An 18,997-nucleotide genomic window follows, 5' to 3' on the forward strand; every position below is an offset into this window, starting at 1 on the left:
CCATACTTTGACTCAGGATGGTTGCTCTGGTATTGTAAGATGATTAGACACTCATTCACGCCTAAAGTTCTGCACAAATTTAAGTTTCAAGTCTCGTTTATATGATTAGTTAGGTAGCAAATGTCAGGGGAAATCCCAAGTCATGTTTGTGTAGCTTCTCAAAGTAGTTAGAAAAGAAAGGGTATTGTGTCAAAGCTAGGGAGAGCTTTGGACAACAATGAAATTAATAAAAATCTGTGATAACTTGCCACAGAGTTTGAATGTAAGTATAAAATTAGCTCAACCATCCTCTTAAGGGTTAAGCTTCAGTGTTCCAGCAGTAGGATTTCCTGCTGTTTATGTTCCAGCCTACTGGACTTAAACTCACTTCCTCATTTCATCCTGTGAGTTTTTATCAGGATGCAGATTCTGACAAGAGGCCGACAACTTCAGACAGAGATTGTTAAAACTCAGTGGGGACAAGTGGGGAGGAATTATTCCTTTGCAAGTTTGTTTAATCATGATATGCCGGTTCTGTAGTTTAAATTTCTAATATATCAAGCACTAGGTGTTGCAAAAATTACTCGTAATTTCAGGCAAGAAAAGGTGCATGATTAAATATGAAAATTCAAAGGTTCCTGTTTGAGATCCATCATTGGTTTATGAAAATGCCATCTTGTTATGTAGCTCCCATTCAAATGCATTAGATATTATAAAGTTCATGTACTTATACTGTAGATAGAAAATAAATTTGCCAGTTATGTCAATTTCAGTATCTTTTTACTGATTTTTTCTTTCTTTCTCTTTAATCTTATTCCATTTTTCCTCTATTTATCACACTATAGCTCATTTGAAATTGAATTCATCCACTTTGTTTGGAATTTGAGCTGTTTTTTGCACTATCTTTGTTTAAGGAGATGTACATTTGTTTTTCCTGGTCATGCAGATCTGTGATACCCTGTTAAGGTCGTCAAACCACTTCCGTCTTGCACTTGAGCAACTCATGAGGTACAATATCATCGACATTAAATCAGCAAGGTTAACTCGAACATGTACTACAAAAACCTTTGGACCAAATCTCATAACACAGAAATTACAACTCAGAGAAATGAGTGGCAGTATGTCTCAGGATCCTTATCCAACTACACACGTTTATTGGTATTCTGTAGTGGAGTAAGCATTTTATGAGAGCAACAGATTTAATGAAAAGTTTAACCTAATTGCTGCTGATCCCTAATATCATGCTCTCTCCAGGTACACATTTACTTTGCATATCTGCTCTCCCTATGCTGACATTTGAAACCAGGAATAGCTCTTAGATTGTTACCCTTGAAGTTCTCTTCTTCAGTCAGTCCCCTAAATTCCTTAAACACTTACTGCATGATCTCAGCAAAAGGCCGGACCACCGCAGTCAGTAGCAAATTAAAATTTTAACTAAGAGATTGACAGAATGGGTTGGAGAGATTTCTCGCAGTATATACCTAAGAGAGAGGTCATTGCATTATTTATGGAAAAACCAAATAAACATTTGAAACATAAGAAGTTTACAAGCTGTCGAGGGAAGGGAGACCTGGGTAGAAAATTAGTTTTGGATTGATGTAGGAAAGAGCCAGTACAAGCAATCACGGACTATATGGTATCCTTATGTAAGTCTCAACAGATCCATGGTTCCAAATCCTACTTATCAATTCTTTTTGCAATTTTTCAACTTCCCTCCAAGGGAGGTATGAATCCAATGCAAAATGGGTCCATTATTTAGGTGAAGCGGGGCAGTATTCTGTGCAAAAGAAATCTTCAGCTCATGTATGTTTTATTTGATCATTTTGATAACTAACTTAAAAAAAAACAACTTGACATTGAAATAAGCTAAATATGTAACGCGCAGGATGTCAACTAGATGAAAATTGCCTTGGGATGCCAATGACGAAGGATGTACTCAAGAAGCAAATATAGCAGTAGTCAATTTCACACAAGACCAGAGGCATCCGAGAGAAAGAAAATTAGTTCTGGTAGTTCAAGGGGCATCAATGTACAAGGATACGGCAAAATGAGGAGAAAGCCCCGTGCAAAGATCAAACCCATGTTATTCTTATCATTCTGTATCTCACTGTAGCAACTCGCAACTGAATTGACTGTCCCCAGATTTGTCAGGACATGCTTTTTAGAAGGTACCTGAATATAATTGAAAAGCATCAATGCCAGGATAGTTCCATTCATTCTCAGCCACTGGCAGTAAATTAGATTAGATTAGATTACTTACAGTGTGGAAACAGGACCCTCGGCCCAACAAGTCCACACCCAGACCCATTCCCCTACGTTTACCCCCTCACTTAATGCTACGGGAAATTTAGCATTACCAGTTCACCTAACCTGCACATTTTTGGACTGTGGGAGGAAACCGGAGGAAACCCACGCAGACACGGGGAGAATGTGCAAACTCCACACAGTTGCTTGAGGCGGGAAAATGAACCCAGGTCTCTGGCTCTGTGAGGCAGCAGTGCTAACCACTGTGCCACCGTGCCGCCCCGTTATGTGCTGTCTATTGTGGAGTGCAAAGTCAAGTGTCTTGCCTGTCGATGCTGTTGTTGCAATTGAGGAAGTAGAGAGGACAATTTGGAAAACAACACCACTGATCTATGCTTTTGTGCAACGTAGAAGTAACTCAATGTTTGGGAGTTCTCACCTTCCAAACATTTGAGCTATGGCAATTGAGAGTTGACATTTTTCTCTGCGGGATAGATAGCTGGATCCATTGGTTTAATGACTGTTAATTGATAAAATGTTTAATTTAGAGCAATGTAATAGTTGGCAAGATACAAAAAAATCAACAAGACTGTAACTAGAGTGAATAAATAAATGGGATGCCATTTAATCATTCCATTTTCTTGCAACAGTGTTGGTTTAAACTGATTTGCAAATGTCCCAGCAGTTCCAGCAATGACAGTGTTAAAAGGTTGGAGCAGCAGTTTGTCCTTGGTATTCTGAATGGGTCAGTTCCGCTGCAAGGCATTCCCTGTGGACTCAGATGCTATTTTGGTGTGTTTGTCTCTGACAAGCCTTTCTGTTTCTTTTAAAGGGTGTGGTTTAAAGATAGTGAAGAATGTGAAGTACCTCAGATCTTTTGGTGCCTCATCTTGGAACTTTACAGACTTGACTTTTCCACAGCAGGACGTGTACATTAGTCACTCAGCCAGGGCAACAGTCAGTTAAGAAGAGTGTCGAAAACATGTGTCCCCAGAGTCATCCAGGACCTTGTGCTGTCTTACTGTTCCAGTTGTAGGAGTGCCACAATAGGACTGCTGCTCTATCTGGAGAGTTAAGGGGTTACTCCTAAAATTTCATGAAAGAGTTTCTTCACGTGGTGTGGGAGTTTTGGAAGAAGTCCAAAAAAAGAGAGAGAGGAGGCCTGAGTGCCAAGACTTTTCAGATTGTAGAAAGCAATGTGAACCCGGTCCATGATGGAGCACCCTGCAAGACATCAGTCGTAAGTTACGGCTTTCCCTCTTTCTCTCACTGTAGACTGGTTCTTTATGGGCTGAGAGCTCCCTTAAAAATTTTTAAATGAGCTCATATTTTGGATCTTGTATTGAAGAGTTCATGTGCTGAAGAGATTTTTCTGAGGGTGGATATTCGAGTTGAAGTTGGGAAATTTTTCGTGATGTGGGATTTGCAATCGGTTGCAAGAATTTATTTCTTTTCGATAAAACCTCAGCTTCACGTCCTCTAAAAGGAAAGTGGAAACACTGAGAAGCACAATTCTAGATACTGCCTATGCACATTTGAATTGTGTCATAAGAGCCCAGTGGAGCTGCATAACACCTCATGAAGTCCTGTATAATACTTGACTAAATAGCTGGTGCATTTGGGCCTGTCACTGTGCAGGTGGATTTAGATCAATTACTGTATAAACTGGGGTTGAGTTTTGATGGGTGTAGGTCACTCACTATAAGCACAGTGCTAATGGGTACAGATCTATTACGAACAAATTAGTATTTTATACCCAAAGACTGAAATTCTGTGCTAATAGATACTGGTCTGTTGCTGTATAATACTGTGTACAGAGCTGCTGAATGCTGACTGCAATTCTGTTAGTATAGTGCTTCTTATAATGTTGATAGGTACTAGTTTGTCATGCTATATTATTAGGTGAAGATACTAATATATAGGCAACAAGTTAAGTATTGATGTGTATAGTTTTGTCATGTAGAAGATTGGGTAAATGTTAAAGGTGTTTTTGTGTTAGAAGATTGATCATCTATGATTGTACAACTTCCATGCTGCCGTTAAAAACAAAAGATTCAATCTCAGTGACGTTTGAGGGCATTTTTGAGAATCCTGTGATCAGTCATTAGAATGTAGACATAACTTCATTGTTGAGTTAATATATCACATCCTAATGTCATGACTCAGTAAAACGCCAAGCAGATTTCTTGCATTGCCAGGAAATCATGATATTTTAAGTTCAGCATTATCCCTTGAGACAGAATCTGTTGTACTTGGTAGAATGTAGACTATGATCCAAATACATTGATCTCATACGATTTCCCTATAACCTTTGACATAATAAACTACATCATTCCCCTCCACAGCCCTTACTGTCTTTAACTTACTGGGATTGTCCTCACTCAGTAATCTGATCAGAGCTTCTCAAGCAATAAATTTTCTTCTTGGACTCTATCCACTAATGCCCCAGAAATCATTCCTTGGCCTTTCTTGTTCTGTATGCTTTTGTTGAATGTGAAGTCCTTTTCCATGTGTCATGCTAATGAAACCTAACTTTACCTCTCTAACTTCCCTTGATCCTTGTACTGCCTTTGTATTGTCAGACTGCTTGACCAATATGAAGCTTTAGATGAATCAAAGTTTTCTCCAGTTGAATAGTAGGAAGACAGAAATCATCAGGACATCACCAAGAACCCTACAATGAAAAGAAAGTGCTTGAGAAACTCAGCAACTCTTGCAGCGTTTGTGGAGTGAGAACAAGTTCACATTTTGAGTCCAATTACTCTTCTTCAGGACCATGGACCCTATACCTGCTTTATTGATTCTACTCTGCTCATTGTTTTAGATTCAACCAGCTCTCAACTGATATTCTGATTCCATGTATGTCGTCTTCTTCGTAAAGACTTCCCAATTCCACTTCTGAAATCTTGTCCACTTGCTCTACTTTCTTTGACGATCGACTGCTGAAACTCTCATCCATGTCTATATCACCTCGGTATTTGACTATTCTTATCCTCACTTGATTGGTCTCCCATTCATCATCCTATATAAGACCATAAACCATAAGACACAGGAGCAGACATTAGGCCATTCAGCCCATCAAGACTGCTCCGTCAAGGCTGATAAGTTTCTGAACCCAATTCTCCTGCTTTCTCCCCGTAACCTTTGATCCCCTTGATACTCAAGAACCAGTCTACTTTAGTCTTAAATATACTCAATGACCTGGCCTCCATACCCTTCTGTGATAATGAATTACATAGATTCACCACTGTCTGGCTGAAGAAGTTTCTCCTTATTTCCATTCTGTAAGGTCTTCCCTTTACTCAAAGGCTGTGCCCTCTGGTCTCTCCTATCAATGGAAACATCTTCCCAACACTACTCTATCCAGACCATTCAGTCTTCTGTATGTTTCAATTAGATCCCCCCTCATCCTTGCTAAACTCCCATCGAGTATAGGCCCAGATTGTTTAAACATTCCTCTTTTGTTAAGGTTTTCATTCCTGGGATATTCTTGTGAACATCTAGGAGAAAGTGAGGACTGCAGATGCTGGAGATCAGAGCTGAGAATGTGTTGCTGGAAAAGCGCAGCAGGTCAGGCAGCATCCAAGGAGCAGGAGAATCGACGTTTTGGGCATAAGCCCTTCTTCAGGAATGAGGAGGGTGTGCCAAGCAGGCTAAGATAAAAGGTAGGGAGGAGGGACTTGGGGGAGGGGCATTGTAAATGCGATAGGTGGAAGGAGGTTAAGGTGAGGGTGATAGGCCAGAGTGGAGGTGGGGGCTGAGAGATCACGAAGAAGATTGCAGGTTAGGAAGGTGGTGCTGAGTTCAAGGGTTTGGACTGAGACAAGGTGGGGGGAGGGGAAATGAGGAAACTGGAGAAATCTGAGTTCATCCCTTGTGGTTGGAGGGTTCCTAGGCGGAAGATGAGGCGCTCTTCCTCCAGCCGTCGTGTTGTTATGGTCTGGCGATGGAGGAGTCCAAGGACCTGCATGTCCTTGGTGGAGTGGGAGGGGGAGTTGAAATGTTGAGCCACGGGGTGGTTGGGTTGGTTGGTCCGGGTGTCCCAGAGGTGTTCTCTGAAACGTTCCGCAAGTAGGCGGCCTGTCTCCCCAATATAGAGGAGGCCACATCGGGTGCAGCGGATGCAGTAAATGATGTGTGTGGAGGTGCAGGTGAATTTGTGGTGGTTATGGAAGGATCCCTTGGGGCCTTGGAGGGAATTAAGGAGGGAGGTGTGGGTGCAAGTTTTGCATCTCTTGCGGTTGCAGGGGAAGGTGCCGGGAGTGGAGATTGGGTTGGTGGGGGGTGTGGGCCTGACAAGGGAGTCACAGAGGGAGTGGTCTTTACGGAACGCTGATAGGGTAGGGGAGAGAAATATATCCCTGGTGGTGGGGTCCTTTTGGAGGTGGCGGAAATGGCGGCGGATGATACGTTGTTTATGGAGGTTGGTGGGGTGGTAGGTGAGAACCAGTGGGGTTCTGTCCTGGTGACGATTGGAGGGGCGGGGCTCAAGGGCGGAGGAGCGGGAAGTGGCGGAGATGCGGTGGAGAGCATCGTCGATCACGTCTGGGGGGAGATTGCGGTCTTTGAAGAAGGAGGCCATCTGGGTTGTTTGGTATTGGAACTGGTCCTCCTGGGAGCAGATGCGGCAGAGACGTAGGAATTGGGAATATGGGATGGCGTTTTTACAGGGGGCAGGGTGGGAGGAGGTGTAGTCTTGGTAGCTGTGGGAGTGGTCGGTTTATAGTAAATGTCCGTGTTGATTCGGTCGCCTGAGATAGAAATGGAGAGGTCTAGGAAGGGGAGGGAGGAGTCTGGGATGGTCCAGGTAAATTTGAGGTTGCGGTGGAAGGTGTTGGCAAAGTGGATGAACTGTTCAACCTCCTCGTGGGAGCACGAGGCAGCGCCGATACAGTCATTGATGTAGCGGAGGAAAAGGTGGGGGGGGTGGTACCAGTGTAGCTGCAGAAGATGGACTGTTCCACATATCCTACGAAGAGGCAGGCATAGCTGGACCCATGCGGGTGCCCATGGCTACTCCTTTGCTTTGGAGGAAGTGGGAGGATTGGAAAGAGAAGTTGTTCAGAGTGAGGACCAGTTCAGTCAATCGAAGGAGGGTGTCAGTGCAAGGGTACTGGTTGGTACGGCAGGAAAGGAAGAAGCAGAGGGCTTTGAGTCCTTCGTATACAAGGACTGGATGTCCATGGTGAAGATAAGGCGTTGGTACAGGGACTGGATGTCCATGGTGAACACCTTCCCTCCCGACCTCAAATTTACCTGGACCGTCTCAGACTCCTCCCTCCCCTTTCTAGACCTCTCCATTTCTATCTCGGGCAACCAAATCAACACAGACATTTACTATAAACTGACCGACTCCCACAGCTACCTCGACTACACCTCCTCCCACCCTGCCCCCTGTAAAATCGCCATCCCATATTCTCAATTCCTTCGTCTCCGCCACATCTGCTCTCAGGAGGACCAGTTCCAACACCGAACAACCCAGATGGCCTCCTTCTTCAAAGACCGCAATTTCCCCCCCGATGTGATCGACGATGCTCTCCATCACATCTCTTCCACTTCCCGCTCCTCTGCCCTTGAGTCCCGCCCCTCTAATCACCACAGGACAGAACCCCACTGGTCCTCACCTACCACCCCATCAACCTCCATATACATCGTATCATCCATCATCATTTCCGCCGCCTCCAAACGGACCACACCACCAGGGATATATTTCCCTCCCCTCCCCTATCAGTGTTCTGAAAAGACCACTCCCTCTGTGACTCCCTTGTCAGGTCCCCACTCCCGGCACCTTCCCTGCAACCGCAAGAAATGCAAAACATGCACCCACATCTCCCCCCTTACTTCCCTCAAAGGTCCCAAGGGATCCTTCCATATCCACCACAAACTCACCTGCACCTCCACACACATCATTTACTGCATCCGCTGCACCTGATGTGGCTTCCTCTATATTGGGGAGACAGGCCGCCTACTTGCGGAACGTTTCGGAAGACACCCGGACCAACCAACCCAACCACCCCGTGGCTCAACATTTCAACTCCCCCTCCCACTCCACCAAGGACATGCAGGTCCTTGGACTCCTCCATCGCCAGACCATAGCAAAATGACGGCTGGAGGAAGAGCGCCTCATCTTCCGCCTAGGAACCCTCCAACCACAAGGGATGAACTCAGATTTCTCCAGTTTCCTCATTTCCCCTCCCCCCACTCTCGAACTCAGCACCACCTTCCTAACCTGCAGTCTTCTTCCTGACCTCTCCGCCCCCACCCCCAGTCTGTCCTATTACCCTCACCTTAACCTCCTTTCACCTATCGCATTTCCAACGCCCTTCCCCCAAGTCCCTCCTCCCTACCTTTTATCTTAGCCTGCTTGGCACACTCCTCATTCCTGAAGAAGGGCTCATGCCCGAAACGTCGATTCTCCTGCTCCTTGGATGCTGCCTGACCTGCTGCGCTTTTTTTTTAGATTAGATTAGATTAGACTTACAGTGTGGAAACAGGCCCTTCGGCCCAACAAGTCCACACCGACCCGCCGAAGCGCAACCCACCCATACCCCTACATTTACCCCTTACCTAACACTACGGGCAATTTAGCATGGCCAATTCACCTGACCCGCACATCTTTGTGACTGTGGGAGGAAACCGGAGCACCCGGAGGAAACCCATGCAGACACGGGGAGAACATGCAAACTCCACACAGTCAGTCGCCTGAGTCGGGAATTGAACCCAGGTCTACACGCGCTGTGAGGCAGCAGTGCTAACCACTGTGCCACCGTGCCGCCCACTACACATTTTCCAGCAACACATTTTCAGCTCATATCTTCTGAACCTCCTCTGAACACGCTCCAGGACTAGTACGTCTTTCCTGAGATATGGGGCCCAAAACTGCACACAATACTCCAAATGTGGTCTGAGCAGTGCCTTATCGAGCCTCAGAGGTACATCCTTGCTTTTATATTGAAGTCCTCTCAGAATAAATGCCAACAATGCATTGGTCTTCCTAACTTCTGACTCAACCTGCAAGTTTACCTCGAGAGAATCCTGGACTAGAACACACACATCTCTTTGCACTTCAGAATTCTGAATTTTTTTCCCCATTTCGAAAATAGTCCATGTATCTATTCTTCCTATCAAAGTGCATGACCTCACACTTTCCCAGGTTGTACTCCATCTGCCACTTCTTTGCCCACTCTCCTAACCTATCCAAATCCTTCTGCAGCCTCCCCGCCACCTCAATGCTCCCTGTCATTTTAACTATCTTTGTATTGTCTGCAAACGTGGCCAGAATGGCCTCAATTCCTTCATCTAGATCATTAATGTATAACATGAAAAGTTATGGTCCCAACACTGAGCCTTGTGGAACACCACTTGTCACTGGCTGCCAGCCTGAGAAGAACTCTTTTATCCCCACTTTCTGTTTTCTGTATCTGTATCAAGCTTCTATCTGTACTAGCACCTTGCCTCCAACACCATGGGCTCTTATCTGACACTCAGTAGCGTCCTGTGCGGCATCTTGTCAAAGGTCTTCTTGAAGTTCGGGTCGATAACATCCATTGGTTCTTTTTAGTCTAATCTGTTCGTTACTTCCTTAAACCATTCTAGCAGATTTATCAGGCCTGACCTCCCTTTGATAAAACAATGCTGACTTTGCCCTATTTTACCATACACTTCCAAATTTTCAAAAATCTCATCCTCCACAATGGATTCCAAGATCTTACCCATGACCAACGTTAAGCTAATCTGTCTGGTATTTTTCCGTCTTTTGCCTTACTCCTTTTTTAAACAGGTGTCACGTTAGCAATTTTCCAGTCCTCTGGGACCCTTCCTGATTCTATCAATTCCTGAAAGATCACCACTAACCCCTCCACTACCTCTTCAGCTATCTCACTTAGAACTCTGGGGTGTAGTCCATCCAGTCCAGGTGATTTATTCACCTTCAGGCCATTCAGTTTTTCTGGCACCTTCTCCTTGGTGATGGCCACCATCCTTCACTCTGTCCCCTCACTCTTGATTTTTTTGGGGATTTTACTCTTGTCTTCCATTGTGAAGATTGACACAAAGTAATTATTCAGTTCCTCAGCCACTTCCTTGCTCCCCACTACTATCTCTCCAGCATCATTTTCCAGTGGTCCAGTGTCTGCTTTTGCCCTTTATATTAGATTAGATTACTTTACATTTATCCCTTCACATAACACGTCGGGCAATTTAGCATAGCCAATTCACCTGACCCGCACAGTTTTGGACTGTGGGAGGAAACCAGAGCACCCGGAGGAAACCCATGCAGACACAGGGAGAATGTGCAAACTCCACACAGGCAGTTGCCTGAGGCGGGAATTGAACCCAGGTCTTTGGCACTGTGAGGCAGCAGTGCTAACCACTATGCCACTGTGCCACCCACAAAGAAACTAAACAAACTCTTACAGTCTTCTTCCTTATTTCTTATTTTGTTGCCTGCTGTTGGTCTTTGTTAGCTTCCCAATCCTCTAGTTCTCCACTGTCCTTAACCACATTATATGCTTTCTCTTTTGCTTTTATGCTATCCCTGACTTCCATGGTCACCTCATCCTCCCTGTACCATGCTTCTTTGTCCTTGGGATGAATCTCTGCTGTGTCTCCTGAATTACTCCCAGAAACTCCTGCCATTCCTGTTCCACTGCCTTTCCTGCAAGACTCCACTCCTAGTCAATTCTACCCAGCTTCTCCCTTATGCCTCTCTTGTTTTATATTCAGCTGTAATGCCGTTACCTCTGATTCTATCTTCTCCCTCTCAAGTTGCAGAGTAAATTCAAACATTATGATCACTGCCTCCTCGGGGTTCCTTCATCTTAAGCTCCCTTATCAAGTCTGCGTCATTGTACAACACTAAATCCAGTATTGCTTATTCCCTTGTGGGAAGCTGCTCCAGAAAGCCAGCTCGTGGACATTGCACAAATTCCTTTTCTTGCAATCCACTGCCAACCTAATTTTCCCAGTCCACACACATACTGAAATCCCCCATGATCACTGTAACTTTGCCTCTCCTACACATGTCTTCTATCTCCTATCTACATAGATTTCAGCTCATTCAAACCACTGCTTTCCTACACTGCTCATCTATCATCTATGGTCTTGTTGATCATACAGTGTCTCTCAATTCCTCAATGTCTCAAACTTAAAATCCTTATCCTTGTATTCACATCCCTTTATGGTCTTTCCCATTTCCAATTGTAATCTCGTCGAGTCCTGAAACTGTTTTTGATTTCTGTACCTCAGAATCTGATCTCACTTCACCAGCCAATGATATCCGTGTCTTCAGTTCTCTGGACCCCTGCTGTGGTATCTCGTCCAAATTCCCTATGCCTTCTCTCCTCCTCCATTAAAGCCTCTTTGCAATCTTTGATCAGGCTTCTCCTAATGTCTATTTAATTATCTTGGCATGTATTTTTGTATTTTTACTTCTCTGTAAAGTTGTTCAACGTATCTTTAAAGATATTCTGTTGTTGGTGCCCAGTATTCCACAGCATAAAGTGAGTGTTAGAATCCATATTATTACACAATATCCATTGAATATCAGTACTCAACAAATCATTTAACATTAAATATTTCTTTTGGTGCATCAAGCTTTTCCACATAATAAACATGGATAAGCAGCCAGATTGTTAATCAAAATATTTCATAGCCTAAACATGTATTAGTGCCCAGGGTATTGAACAGCTTAAAATACATATTTCAATCAAATTTCTCACACATGGAGTATCACACCATATTAAACATGTATTAGTCTGCATATTGTTGCACAACATTCATTGTGTTTTATATCCAGAGTAGTGTAAAAATTAAATGGCTGTTAGCACCTAGAGTATTGAAGTGTATTAAGTACATAATGCCACCCAACATGTTGAATGACATGAAAACATGTATAACAATCCAGAGTATCACAATGTTAAACATACTGTTACCCAAAGTAACACATAGTATTGATCATTTATTACAGTATATGCAATAGCCAACATTGATAGATATTTATTGCAAGTGTAACAAACAACACTTATTTAAACCTGGACTATTAGGTAGAACATCATACAGTATTAAACACAGCTTCGTTTTAATAAAAGTGAGGGTTTGTATTTTTAGGGTCTTTCATGACCTGAGGACATCTCACAACAATTCAAAGCCAGTGAAGTACTTTTGAAATATAGTAACTGTCGTAATGTAGGACACAAAGTTCAGAAATTTCAAAGATTTTGATTGATGGATAAATGTTTCCCAAGACACTCCATGGAAATTACCTATGCTTATTCAAAATAGTGTCAAGGAATCCTTTATGTCCACTTCAGAGGGTAGACAGGGACTCAATTTAACAGCTCATTTTAAAGACCACTCTTTGAACAGTGCAGTATGCCCTTAGTATTGAACTGGAGTATCAATCTTGACTCTGTGATTAAATTTCTGGAAATGGAACTTGAATTCACACCTGATTAACTTCTGAACGGAGAATTCTACCACTGAACCATGGATTTACATTTTTGAGCACTGCTGAAAAAGGGAGATATGCTCTCAAGACTCTCTTTGTCTTGCACTCATCAAGTCAAGTGCAAGAATGTCAAATTTCAAAAATCACAATTTATCCTGCACTAGAATAAGGTGCTAATTGGTAAAGTTGACTCTGATTGGTTGAAATTTTCCTATTGAGAATGCAGCAGCAAATTATTGTCCACTGTGATTTTGTTTAAGTCAGTGATGCATTACCTGTTCCTTTTTTCTGCAGCGGGTAGATCTCTGTGTACAACTGTGTGTAGTTTTTAGCATGATCAAAGAGCCACATTGACTTACCATGGTTTCAGTATGTACCATTTACAGGGTATGTTGTCGCATTGTTTTCAGAAGTACCTCAAAACTTAATAAAGAAAGCCAAGGGTACCAGATATTTGGGAACTCTATTACATCCAAGTTCCTCTCCAACGCCCATGTCCTGACTTGGGCATTCCTTCATTATAACAAAATCCTAAACAACTTCACCTTCAGTACATAAGCTACATAAACTGCTCTCAACATATAAACTGCATCAGTTCAAGAAGACAGCCCACAAACACTTTCTCAAGGACAGTTAGGGATGTACAGTATATGCCAAACTTGCCAGCAGTGCCACATCCCATAGAATGATAGTCCTCATCAATTTCTTATCTCTATAAACCTTCTGTTCTACAAATTGCATGGTGGCATCGTTTAAAACATGGTTGTTATCTCTGATAATGTTAACCAGGAATTCACAGGAAGCATGTAGGTGTCTTAGAAGTTGAAGAGGAAGGAATGTGGGTTTGTTTGTCACAATCACAGTTAATAATTGGTTTTACAAAAGTGTGTTGTGATTTGAATATTACATAACTAGCCATAGGATTATACCAAAAGAAAAAATGCTTGAAAATCTCAGCACGTCTGGCAGCATCTGTAAGGAGAGAAAAGAGCTGACGTTTTTGACTCTAACTGACCCTTTGTGAAAGCTTTGTCCAGCAACACATTTTTCAGCTTTGATCTCCAGCATCTGCAGTCCTTACTTTCTCACGGGATTATACTAACATGAGATGTATGCATGAGCACCTGAAAGAAGTACTCTATCATTTGATCTGTTGATGATGGTCAGGATGAGAGCAAGAAGTCACAACTGCATTGTGCTGAGAAACAGACTTGAAAACTGGACTTCTTGTTTCAGTCTATTCAGTGTGTTAAAGTGGAGGAGACATCTGAACTGGTTTTAGTGCCAAACAACAACACCAAACTATTAGGGTGTTTGTGCTTCTTAATTGTCAATGTGGATAATGTAGTTGCTACATTATATATGAGGTAAATGGATAAATATGGACATTCATTGCCAGTGATTAAATAGTTGTGAGAAGTTAAATTTAGGCATTCAGGCACCATAAGGCGAGTAATTGATAGTTGTTTAGCAATAAGTTTCAGAAATAAGACTCTGCCACAGAGTAAGAATTATTTGAAAATTGAATCAAAAGTCACCTTTTAACATTTGCAATTTTTAAACAAATGTTTTGGTTAAAGTTGACAGTTCCTCTCACTCCTTTTACTTGGCTGGTTAAGATAACAGCTGACAGATAATAACCCGCTAAGGTGAAGAAAGGATTTTTTAAATTAACTTTGCTAATCTGCTGTGGTACTGCTAACAGGTATTCCTGGGATTCGAGTAGTTCTATTTTGTTTAGTTGCTAATTATTTAGTTGCCCCGATCATTTCCTATTGGGAAGCCACCTGAATTGTTTGAGGCTAATTATAGCTGTTTAACGTTTACATTTTGGATTGACACCTATTTAGTGCTCCTCCTTATTACCTCAGGCCATAAATGCCAACAGGAAATGACTAACTTTCTTTCTAATTTGATATGCGTTTCTTAAAATTATTTAACTATGACTTGTTCACATCCTGTATGTGACAAGTAAAGGGAAACTGGTTGGAGCCCTAGCTGATTTTAACTCTTAAACCTCCTCTACACCCCACTGGCCAGCTGCCTGTTGTAGCATGCGGAAAGCGGCAGTCACCAGCAGTAGAAAGTCTGTCTTGACTGAAGCTATCCAGTGACACTCAAGTAAGTGCAGGATGTAGTTTTGACAGTCTCTCATGGGTGCTTCTCCAGGTATTAAAATCATGATTTTAACAAACCTCTTCCTGCAAACAGGGTTTCACTGAGCTGAAGTCTTTTTCAATTAGTGATTGACCGTCATTGGATTCTTTGAATGTGAAGTTGCATGAAGTTTAAGGCACTTGACCAATTTGGGCAGATGCCTTAGCCACCGAAAAGAAAACAGCATTGATTTTACAGGAAATTTACCCACTCAACTTTAATGGCTTGTCTTGATGGCTTTCCCTAAAATGGTGAGAGTTAAGTTCTGCTCTCGCTCTATTAAAGTCAAAGCTCCAGCATTAATACTGGTAACAGTGTTCACCTCAAGACCAAATATATTATCTGTATCATGCTTATGTCGATAAACTTCACCTTGCTCAATCCTCCGTTGATGCTTCTATCTCCTCCTGCTTTGTATTGAACTCTGAGTCTGTATGAGTGGAGATCTTGTCCCCCATGCTGGGAAGCAGTTGCATGAAAGAAAGAAGGAGCAGTAGCTCCAAGCAAAGCCAGGAATGCTTTAACAGCACCTACAACTTCTAGTCCCCTGAACTCCACAAAAACCCCGCAACACCTTAGTCAACTTAGCCACCATGCAAAGAACAGGCCAGCAAGGAATGAGAAACAGCCATGAAAATGTAAAAATGTGATGAGGATGGGGAATTGAAACTTAAAGGTCTGTAACAATGGGAATTCCAATTTAAGAAAAAAGAACAAGATCATAACCAGTAACAGCAAGCAACTGGATTCAAATAGAAGTTTGGGTGTCATAAAAAATTGGATGAAGAAAAACACAGGGCATTGCAACCAAGTTCAAAAGGATGTAGAAAACCAAATCAAAGAGGGCTGAAACCAGTGCTTAATGAAAAATCCAGAAAAAAAGTAAAGGCGTAAAATGTGGCACTTCGCAAAAGAAGTGAGGATCGAGCCTGAAAAAATGGGACAAAATTGTGACTTTAGTAATATTGGAAGGATTTTTAATAAGAACGAGGAAATGGGGCTTTAAATAGATATGGAAGGCACAATAATGAAAGTTCAGAATTCACTGAATAAACCAGGAAGCTGAAAGTACTGAGAGCAGGAAAATGCAAATCAAAAGTAGAGAAGGAAACCAATGCTTTAAAAAAAAAGCATCAAGCAAGGGAAAAAGACTAAGATCAGAGCCTCAGTATTGTGAACAGCGATGATCAAGAATACAACGTAAAATTAGTTACTTTTGTCGGAAATATTTTAAAAACTAGCCAACAGCGAGGCTTGGAATGCGATTAGAGACAGAATCGGCACTCTTGATACAGGTATAACCGGTAAGTCAGGATTTAATGTTGAAAAGTGCCATACCAGTAACAGCTGCTGCATAGAAATGTAATGTGTATATCTTAACATGGGATTCGCATGTGAAGCATTTGCATGGGTATGTAACATATGTAATTTTATTATTATTTGATAGATATATAAATTTGGCTTCATTCAGTGTCATGTGTATTTTAAGTGTGAAACTGAGGGCTTAATTGATGGTGGAAACATTATGCGATTCGTTCAATCATGAAAACCTCAAAGTTACTATCAGGCATGAACTTTTACCACTTAAATGTATGTAACTCCAGCATTAATTTGATTTTCCATTTAAAGTTTAAGTTCTCTACTATTAAACCCACAATTTCTGATTATGGAGCTGAAGTCAGGTTAAAAGATAATGACGTATATATGTTTGAATTTACTGGTGTGCTTCACATATCCATATTTGTTTCGCTTTCTGCTTGGAATGTATAGACATCATCCTGCTGAGTAATAGCCTATGTGCCTTCGGCAAACAGTCACACTATGCCATCACTCTGATCTGGATTCAGATTCAGTTCGGTGCCAGGTAATGGATCTCAAAGCAACCTGAATATCAATGTTTTCTTTATTGGAATCATTTACAAAAATAATGGTGCTTGTACACTCTTAAAATCAGCACTTATAGTACTCATCAAAATTAGCTATTTTAAACAAAATATATTAGTCAGAAATACGATAGAAATTTGGTTTAATTTTTGATGTTCATTGCAATGACTGTTCATTTGCCTAGCTGGGCATGTAGTAATTTGTACACCGACACTGACCTTGCCAAATCTGTACTTAGAAAATATGCACATTCACATCACTTTGAGGGAAGTGCTTCGTGAGGACACACAAACCCTGTGGGATAAGGAAGTCTTAGCTTTCAGTCTAGCAGGAAAAGTTAAAAAGGCAATTCCAGGTTGACTCCTGCATGTACTGTCTTTTATCATATTGGATCGTGTTCTGCTAATATAGTTTTTCCACCTATTCAGTGCCTTTCCCTTCCTCAAATAGCTTTTGATTTGTCAGTAAAATCAAGACTCTTGCAAATTCACAACTTCCTTGGAATGCATGTCCTACATTTTTTATATACTTGCATGGGATGTGGGCATAGCTAACAAGGCCAGTATTTGTTTTCAAATCTGAATGCCTGGAATTGAGTGACAGACTAGATCATTTCTGAGGGCAGTTAATAACCAACTACATTTCTACTTTAGACTAACATGTAGTCCACACCAAGTAAACATGATACATTTCCTCCACTAATGGAATTGAACCAGATGGGCTTTACGGCAATCAACAAGGATTGCATGGTTGCCATTAGGTTAGTTTGTTAATTGTCAATTTTTTATTGGATTCATTTTTCTGCCATGGTGGGATTCAAATCCATCTTCCCAGAATATTATTTTGGGGCCTCTGGATTCATGGTCCAGTGATATTACCACGACAGCACCACCTACCCTTGACCAAATATGAAAAAGTTGTTTTCAGGTACTTCTCAGAAAATGTTTACTTAACTCTGGAGATTTTATTTTATATTAAAACTTCAATATCCGGTCACGTTAAAGATACTTATTGCAGGATATTTGAAGGTTTTTGACGTGTTCTGCCTTTATTGGAAGATGGAGAACACATGCACCCATAGTAAGTGAGCAGCATGGGCTATTATAGCAGTATAAAGCAAAGAGGTAGGGATAAAGCATGTTCTAGAAAAGAGCATTTTAGCATTTTTCATATATGTGACCCAAAGTCAGGAGATTCAGTAACAACTCAACTTTAGCTTAACTTGAGTCTTGACTCCGTTATTAGGTCTCCATTTATACCTAACCCTGCCTTTGTATTTGGTGCATTTATGGTTCTCATTACTCTAGGGTGACATCTGTATCTTGGCTTCCTATATTTAAATTGTAAGATCTATTATTGTGTTCCTGTAATAGAATTATAAATACACAAAAACAACTGTCCAAAATCAACTGACAAGATAGGGAAATAGTTTTAGCAATATTAGCCACAAGACCAAAACAAGAAGTTCACACTTCAATAATCAAAAGTGCAGAAAGAACAAATATGGAAGCATGAAACTCCATTTCCTTCCTTATGGGAATATTAATAAGCCTTAGTTTGAAATGTAAGCAGGGTAACATTTACTTTGGGAGATCAAGTACATTTGAGTACCATCTTATGGGCTTGCTTTTATCATCACAGACAAGATAAGATAAACTCACTGTAGTTCAGACGATCATAAGGCTGCCATCTCATTAAACAGAGCCAACAGGTGGTGAACTATCACAGGTAAGCCCCAGCTTCATGTAACTTGTTAGAAAGTAAACAAGCCAGTCATAGTATTTATAAACCAGTCTGTATTGCTTTAAGTTTGAGTAAAAATAACTCATACTTTTGAGACTAAATATCATAATTTTGTATGTCTTGATTTGAAAGACAAAGTAGCAGGATGTTTGCATTTCTGCCTCTCGGGCCAGAACTGCCTTTTCTATCTCTAAGCATTATTCAGCTACTTATCATTCTACCAGCAACTACAGTTTAATTAGATCAGATTAGATTCCCAACAGTCCATACCGATCCTCTGAAGAGTAACCCACCTAGACACATTTCCGTCTGACTAATGCACCTAACACAATGGACAATTTAGCATGGGCAGGTCACCTGACCTGCACATCTTTGGACTGTGGGAGGAAACCGGAGCACCCGGAGGAAACCCACGCAGACACGGAGAGAATGTGCAAACTCCATACAGACAGTCGCCCAAGGCTGGAATCGAACCTGGGACCCTGTGCTGCCCGAGTCTTTCAGGATATTGTAGGTTTAAGTTGTAAGTTAGCAATAGCTGTA

General features: G+C 41.7%; 1 protein-coding gene across 8 annotated transcripts in view; it reads left to right on the forward strand.

The window, feature by feature from the left end:
* Positions 1-18,997, forward strand: part of LOC132821936 (diacylglycerol kinase delta-like) — a 147,750-nt gene that overhangs the window by 54,938 nt on the left and 73,815 nt on the right. Inside the window, exon 1 of one of the 8 annotated variants that reach the window (XM_060834922.1) lies at positions 3,265-3,463. The exons of 3 other annotated variants lie outside the window; for them this stretch is intronic. In XM_060834922.1, coding sequence (XP_060690905.1) covers positions 3,320-3,463 — 144 coding nt within the window. In that variant the 5' untranslated portion in view covers positions 3,265-3,319. Of the gene's footprint in view, positions 1-3,264; positions 3,464-16,107; positions 16,132-16,163; positions 16,239-18,361; positions 18,440-18,997 lie in introns of those variants that run through there. 4 more of the 8 variants (XM_060834924.1, XM_060834927.1, XM_060834923.1 and 1 more) reach the window with 4 other exon arrangements.

This window comes from Hemiscyllium ocellatum, chromosome 13 (genome assembly GCF_020745735.1).
Source record: "Hemiscyllium ocellatum isolate sHemOce1 chromosome 13, sHemOce1.pat.X.cur, whole genome shotgun sequence".
Taxonomy (NCBI): Eukaryota; Metazoa; Chordata; class Chondrichthyes; order Orectolobiformes; family Hemiscylliidae; genus Hemiscyllium; species Hemiscyllium ocellatum.